Source organism: Colobus angolensis, unplaced genomic scaffold, assembly GCF_000951035.1.
Source record: "Colobus angolensis palliatus isolate OR3802 unplaced genomic scaffold, Cang.pa_1.0 Scaffold4, whole genome shotgun sequence".
NCBI lineage: Eukaryota > Metazoa > Chordata > Mammalia > Primates > Cercopithecidae > Colobus > Colobus angolensis.
In genome coordinates, this window is record NW_012117376.1 from 5292491 (window position 1) to 5300320 (window position 7830).

Here is a 7830-nt window from a genome sequence, read left to right on the forward strand (position 1 = left end):
GTCAGTCTGCCGGGGATTGGCCGCCGCCGCGCCTTGCTCTCTGGGCGGGCGGAAGGCTAGGGGAGGTCTCCTTTCGGAAGGAAGTGCCGCTGTGGTCTGCCCGGCGGAAGGTAGCTTGTCCCTGGAACCGGCGTAGTGCAGAGCGTGCGGCATAGTTTTGGAGAGAATCGGGAAGTTCCGTAAAAGCGCAGGCGCATATCGTGTAGGTGACAGTGGCATTTGGACTTAATGCTGTTTTCTTATTTTAATTTTCATAATACGATTTAGATTTTGTTAGGGACTCGCAACATATGTGGCTGACAGTTGCTGATGGACGTCTGCCCTTTGGGGAAGTGTCTGTTATCGAGCATTCTGGATGACGGGGCTCTTTTTTCGATGTTAAGGTAGTTGCTCGTGTTAGAAATCTCACATAGTAAAACCTTGATTGTGACCAAACGGCAAAGAAAAGCAACTGATAAGTTTCAGATAAGAAAATACTATCTTGGGGATTTTTACTTGCAGAGGTCTCTGGTGTTTGAAAACTTCTTTCTTTTTTCATTAGGGGTTTAAAGCCAACTTGTCTCTCTTGAGAAGGCCTGGAGAGAAAACTTACACACAGCGATGTCGGTTGTTTGTTGGGAATCTACCTGCTGATATCACGGAGGATGAATTCAAAAGACTATTTGCTAAATATGGAGAACCAGGAGAAGTATTTATCAACAAAGGCAAAGGATTCGGATTTATTAAGCTTGTGAGTGTAATTGTTTGATTTCACGTAGAATTAGAAGGGGTGGGGTGTGTTTTTTTTTTTTGTCGTCACTACAAACACTGAAGGCTTGGTTTTTCAACTGGGGAGAGTAAATTGGTCTTTTAGATTTTCACCATTCTTACAGGAAAAATACGCCTGCAGTGTAATGCATAATTGTTGCTACCCAAGAGAAAAGAGGGGTAGGGTGGGTAAACTAAGTCAAGTTAGCGGGTGCTGCCTAAAGATAATGCTCGCACTGAGCTGGAAGAAGAAAAGGAGTAGGAAGTAGGGTTATAACAATTTAAGAGTAGACATCAACCAATTTTGAGGTTATTAACTTGAGTGTCTCTGATACTTACAGGAATCTAGAGCTTTGGCTGAAATAGCCAAAGCGGAACTTGATGATACACCCATGAGAGGTAGACAGCTTCGAGTTCGCTTTGCCACACATGCTGCTGCCCTTTCTGTTCGTAATCTTTCACCTTACGTTTCCAATGAACTGTTGGAAGAAGCCTTTAGCCAGTTTGGTCCTATTGAAAGGGCTGTTGTAATAGTGGATGATCGTGGAAGATCTACAGGGAAAGGCATTGTTGAATTTGCTTCTAAGCCAGCAGCAAGAAAGGCATTTGAACGATGCAGTGAAGGTGTTTTCTTGCTGACAACGACTCCTCGTCCAGTCATCGTGGAACCACTTGAACAACTAGATGATGAAGATGGTCTTCCTGAAAAACTTGCCCAGAAGAATCCAATGTATCAAAAGTAAGATAGATGAAACTTTTTGGCAGTTTTTAAGTGTAAAGGAGAAATTTGTTTTAGTAATTTTCCAATTTTGCTTAAAATATGCAAAATTATTTGATGTAGATACGCTTCTTAGTAAAAAATCTCAGGCTGAGAAAGATTTGAAGCTGTTACTCAGATGGCTGTTCGTTTCTGAGGTGGGTACATGCACATGCAATCCTGTTTTGTCTCTACAATGATGGCATAAAGTCATGTGTGTGACTGAGAGTCTCTGTTGCCCAGGCCAGAGTGCAGTGGCATGATCTCACCTCATTGCAACCTCTGCCTCCTGGCTTCAAATGATTCTCCTGCCTCAGCCTCCCAAGTAGCTGGGATTACAGGCATGTGCCACCAGTCCCAGCTCATTTTGTATTTTTAGTAGAGATGGGCTTTCACCATGTTGCTAGGCTGGTTTCGAACTGCTGACCTCAAGTGAGTCACCCACCTCAGCCTCTCAAAGTACTGGGATACAGGCATGAGGTGCTGTGTCTGGCCAGAGTACTTCCCCACCCCAAGCTGGAGTTTCACTGTTGTTGCCCAGGCTGAAGTACAGTAGCTTGATCTCAGCTCACTGCAACCTCTGCCTCCTGGGTTCAAGTGATTCTCTTGCCTCAGGCCTCCAGAATAGCTGGGATTACAGGTGCCTGCCACTGCCCGGCTAAGTTTTTGTATTTTTAGTGGAGATGGGGTTTCATCATGTTGGCCCCCAATGGTTCTTGAACTCATGACCTCAGGTGATCCACCTGCCTTGGCCTCCCAAAGTGCAGGGATTACAGGGGCGAGTCACCGCGCCTGGCGTGGAGTACATTTTTATGAGTGGAACAAATAAGCCTCAGTAAGGAATTTGGCTAGAGGAAAACAGAATTAGAAAATGAGGAAGGTAGGATTTCTCTCCAGTGCCTGTATTCTCTTTTGCTGAGTATTCTGAGTATTTTTGCTGTGAAGATATTTTTAGATGAATCAGGATAACTTTTGCTTTTTGTACTCTTTACAAGAAATAGAACAGGAAAAAGACCAGTATGAGGGCAAGTATTTTCTGGTATGCATTCACAAATTGGTTCATGTTTAAATTTTGTGTATTGTTAGGGAGAGAGAAACCCCTCCTCGTTTTGCCCAGCATGGCACATTTGAGTACGAATATTCTCAGCGATGGAAGTCTTTGGATGAAATGGAAAAACAGCAAAGGGAACAAGTTGAAAAAAACATGAAGGATGCAAAAGATAAATTGGAAAGTGAAATGGAAGATGCCTATCATGAACATCAGGCAAATCTTTTGCGCCAAGGTAAAAAGATCTCCGCATGAACATTACTGCTACATCACTGCTAAGGTCAATTGTTTTTTCACCCTGTTAGAACCTTGTTAACGAGAATTCAAAATATTTTCCAATGTTCAGATCTGATGAGACGACAGGAAGAATTAAGACGCATGGAAGAACTTCACAATCAAGAAATGCAGAAACGTAAAGAAATGCAGTTGAGGTAAAATTGTGTTTAAGGTTTAAACCTTCATTTCTTTTTTTTTTTTTATTTCCTTAGAAGTGTATCACTCTGGCTGGGCACAGTGGCTCACGCCTGTAATCCCAGCACTTTGGGAGGCCGAGAGGAGCGGATCGCGAGGTCAGGAGATGGAGACCATTCTGGCTAACAGGGTGAAACCCGGTCTCTACTGAAAATACAAAAAATTAGCTGGGCGTGGTCGCATGTGCCTGTAGTCGGGAGGCTGAGGCAGGAGAATGGCGTGAAGCCGGGAGACGGAGCTTACAGTGAGCTGAGATTGTGCCACTGCGCTCCAGCCTGGGCGACAGAGTGAGACTCTGTCTCAAAAACAACAACAACAAACCTGTATCACTCTGTTGCCCAGGTTGGAGTGCAGTGGTGCAATCTCAGCTCACCACAACCTCTGCTTCCTGGGTTCAAGTGATTCTTCTGCCTCAGCCTCCCGAGTAGCTGGGATTGCAGGCATGTGTCACGACACCTGGCTAATTCTTTTTGTATTTTTAGTAGATGGGGGTTTTGCCACATTGGCCAGGCTGGCCTTGAACTCCTGACCTCAAGTGATTTGCCTGCCTCTGCCTCCCAAAGTGCTAGGATTACAGTCATGAGCCGCCATACTTGGCCATTTTTTTCTTCCTTTTTTGAGGTGGGCCCAGGCTGAAGTGCAGTGGCATGGTCATAGCTCATTGTAGTCTCAAACTCCTGAGCTCAAGCAATCCTCCTGAGCAGCTGGGACTTCAGGCACAGGCCACCACCCCCCAGCTAATTTTTTTTTTCTTCTTTTTTGTGGAGATGGAGTCTAGGCTGGTGTCAAACTCGTGGCCTCCTGAAGTACTGAGATTATGAGATTACAGGCATGAACTACCAACCCTGGTCTTAAACCTTGATTTATGCACTAACATTTATATTCTGACATTTAGGAAAAAGATGTACTTAGTTTTTCAGGTCAGGTAAAATACAAAGGTTAAATATTATGTCAGTGTTGGTTTAACACTTAAGTGGAATACAGTGTAAGATTTTTCTTAATAAAGCCTACATTCTTTGCCAGAATGTCTTCAGTACTATGCCCCCTAGACTCACTCTAAGCCTTTGTTAGCTCTAACCTAGTTCTTAGGCCAACTGCTAGGTTTCTTCACATTGAATTCTAAAAGATGGGGATAACACTTCAGCTATGTGCTTGATGGGTATTTCTAGGCAAGAGGAAGAACGACGTAGAAGAGAGGAAGAGATGATGATTCGTCAACGTGAGATGGAAGAACAAATGAGGCGCCAAAGAGAGGAAAGTTACAGCCGAATGGGCTACATGGATCCAGTAAGTCAACCTTGACTGCCTTCTAATTGGAGTTGTCTGTAGAACTTGCAGGTACCTAGAAGGAAATACAGGAAATTTAAATACCAAATTACAGTGATTTTGTTTTTTTTCTTTTTTTTTTTAATCGAGTATAGTATGTTTGATTGTCTTGTATAGGTCAGAGGATTTAATTGAACAGAAAGTTTTTTTGTGTTTGGAGACAAAGAGTTTTGCTCTTGTCACCCAGGCTGGAGTGCAGTGGCTTGATCTTGGCTCACTGCAACCTCCACTTCCTGGGTTCAAGTAATTCTCCTGCCTCAGCCTCCTGAGTAGCTGGGATTACAAGTGCCTGCCACTGCGCTCGGCTAATTTTTTTATTTTTAGTAGAGATGGCGTTTTGCCATGTTGGCCAGGCTGATCTCGAACTCCTGACCTCAGATGATCTGCCTTGGCCTCCCAAAGTGCTGGGATTACAGGCATGAGCCACCGCTCCCGGCCTTGAATAGGAAGTTTTATAGGTCTTTGGATAATTGAGTCTAACTTAGTTTTCAGAATATTGATTTCAAAAATAATTCAGATGATGAACTTTTGAACTTTACTGTGTTTTTTTATTTAACTCTTGAAAAATTTTCAGTTCTTAAGAATGCTTGGTGTGGGTGTAGTACTGGTATATTGAAAGGAATTTTTTTTCTTGCAGAGGGAAAGAGACATGAGAATGGGTGGCGGAGGAGCAATGAACATGGGAGGTAAGTATGAAATTTAAATTTAACGATATAAGTAGAGAGTGGTGTTCTGGTTGAGTTGTAACCACTATTTTTGTTTTCTAGATCCCTATGGATCAGGAGGCCAGAAATTTCCACCTCTAGGTGGTGGTGGTGGCATAGGTTATGAAGCTAATCCTGGCGTTCCACCAGCAACCATGAGTGGTTCCATGATGGGAAGTGACATGGTAATGTATCCTGTGGGACGTAGTACCAAGGAAAATCTCATTTTCACAACTTAGGTGTGTTTTTTTTTTTTTTTTTTTTTTTTAAAGTAGGTGACTGGACCTCTTAGTTTCCCCTACCAATTTCATACATAAATATGTAATATTGAGGAATACTTTGGCAACATAAAGAACTCGGTGTGTGGTAACCTAAACAGGTTGCCAACAAGGAGTCAATGCTGTTAGTAGTATGTGGAATTACCTTTGGCAATAAGTAGATTTAGGTGCTTTTGAACTGTAGTGCATGGCAAATCCAAATTCTAGATGCTAGATAATGTATCTGATTATTCTACATCCAAGTGAGAATAATCAAATGGCAAACTGTCATTCTTTAAGCTGGTATTTGCCATAAGTAGGAATCAGACTTGTAGTTTGAAGCTTTAGGCATATTTTAGTGATGTGTAGGACTTTGACCTATATTTGGTGTGGCTTCTACCCTGTGAAAAGGGAATTGAGTGTTTTGACTCGTCGTTTCCCATCTGTTGGGCCTGTCTGTAGGTATACCTTCAAAATCAACTGACATCTCCATTTTGCTACAGAGTAGCAAAAATCAACAATAATTTTTAAGCATACTAACGGTGTGCATTTGATCTGAACCTTCTTGATGCTATCATGTTTCAGCTGTAATTACAGCCTGTCAGATGCTTAGAACAATCAGTTGAACTGGTATGAGTGGCTGCGTTAGGGCTTTACAAATCGCTAGGACTGAATTTTGGTGGGTTTAGAGAGTGCATTTTTATAGCTGAATTGAATGTGATGAGTTCACTACAGGCTTTTGGCAAAGTAGGGGAGCTGCAGTGTGTAGCTCATAAGATTCATTTTATAAATAGAAACATAAGGATTTAGTATAGGGCTTCACCTGTTTATAATCTACCTAAGACTTTTTGGGAATTAAAGTTAGAATTATAAATGGCTGGTTGGGTAAAATGTAATACTATGGGCTTTCTTCAGATTTTTCCGAGTATGTGGGTAACATTTTGTTTTAATAATCTTTCTAAAGACCGATGGTTAGGTAATGTGTAAAGTCTAATTTGACCTTATGTTCTCACAATTAAAGGTTTATATTCTAGGTAACAGGTAGCTGATAGCGCCTGGGTTCTCAGCTGTTGTAATTAACATAATTATGAAAGCCCCAAATTTTTCTTTTTTTAGCTCTTAGAGGTAAAATACAGAATAATGAGCCAAAAACCCTGTAATTTGTAAGATTTTGTAAAAAATCTTATAAAAAAGATTACGGTTTAGTCATTTTGAGTAGCTCTATAGTATTTTGTTTAAAAGAAGTTGAAATTGTGTATAGGAACAGTTAAATCCTGCTGCCATTTTAGTTTTTTATTTGGAGTAATACTCACAGTAACTGGTCTGTTATAAATGGAATGAGAAAAACAGTGTAGGCTGCTGTGTTTGCATACCTGAGGGGTCTGCTGTGGAGGCACATATGTTTCTATTGAAAACTTCTGTCTCTAGAATTACCTAAAACTAGATGGGAATAATGAAGTCACTCACTGCTTTATTGCAGTTACTTTAGCTTGGTGTTTCACTGGGAAGTATCTAAAACATGGAATTACAGCAAAGTGTCTGCACTTTTCAAAGACCTAAGGGAAAAGATGGACTGATGAAGGTGGGTGGGGTTTGTTCATTCAGTTTGCAACAACATAGGATAGTGCTGAGAACGTAATTGTCTCTGGTTACATAGTGATGGCTGTGAAGGTAGCATGCCTGTGAGAATTTGGCAACACAAGTTTTTTGATCAAGTTATTGTGCCGGTTAAGTGACTAAATCTGTTAGTCTTTTATGCTTTTTCTTTTTGTAGTCTGGTAGCATTTTATTAAAACTTTCAACCTTTTAAGTTTTCTGCAACTTAGCAGATGTGTCTTAAGATCTTGAAAAGCACAAGGTTTCTTAAGCAGCACATGCCACTAACTGGTGAGTAGGTCTTTGTCACTTCATTGAGTGAATTGAATCTCTGGTTGGGCTTGTTAGGCTTACTTGGAAATTAAATTTCCTGTTCAGATGTTGAAAGTGAGAGTTTGCAAGCTTTTCATTGGGTTAATCTGATGTGAAATTTCTTAGAACTCATTTTGGAATGGATTTTCACATCTGCACTAATTCATAAATTTTCTAGCACTACAGGGAAGATCTGTTCTTTGAAACAGGTGTATGAGAATGGCTCAAGTGGGAACATACCACAAGGCATGTATTATCGTAAACTAATTTTCAAATTACCCTTTTTTCCTTTCTATGTTCCCGGTACCTGTGGATCGACTCATTGGTGATTGTATCGACGAACGTTGACTACGGAACCTTCTAAAATATTTACTTAACACACATGGACATCAACTACTTATAATGAACTGTTAATTACTGTTCCAATAGCGTACTGAGCGCTTTGGGCAGGGAGGTGCGGGGCCTGTGGGTGGACAGGGTCCTAGAGGAATGGGGCCTGGAACTCCAGCAGGATATGGTAGAGGGAGAGAAGAGTACGAAGGCCCAAACAAAAAACCCCGGTTTTAGATGTGATATTTAGGCTTTCATTCCAGTTTGTTTTGTCTTTTGTTT

The 7830-nt window shown here is 41.3% G+C and overlaps 1 protein-coding gene across 1 annotated transcript; it reads left to right on the forward strand.

Annotated features, from left to right (window-relative positions):
- Positions 1–534: 534 nt before the first annotated feature.
- On the forward strand, positions 535–7826 carry SFPQ (splicing factor proline/glutamine-rich). Its single transcript, XM_011955352.1, has 8 exons — positions 535–730; positions 1089–1486; positions 2591–2787; positions 2899–2983; positions 4193–4310; positions 4987–5035; positions 5117–5238; positions 7648–7826. The coding sequence occupies exons 2-8, from the start codon at positions 1140–1142 to the stop codon at positions 7783–7785; spliced, it is 1056 nt and encodes a 351-aa protein (XP_011810742.1). The 5' UTR covers positions 535–730; positions 1089–1139; the 3' UTR covers positions 7786–7826.
- Positions 7827–7830: the final 4 nt, after the last annotated feature.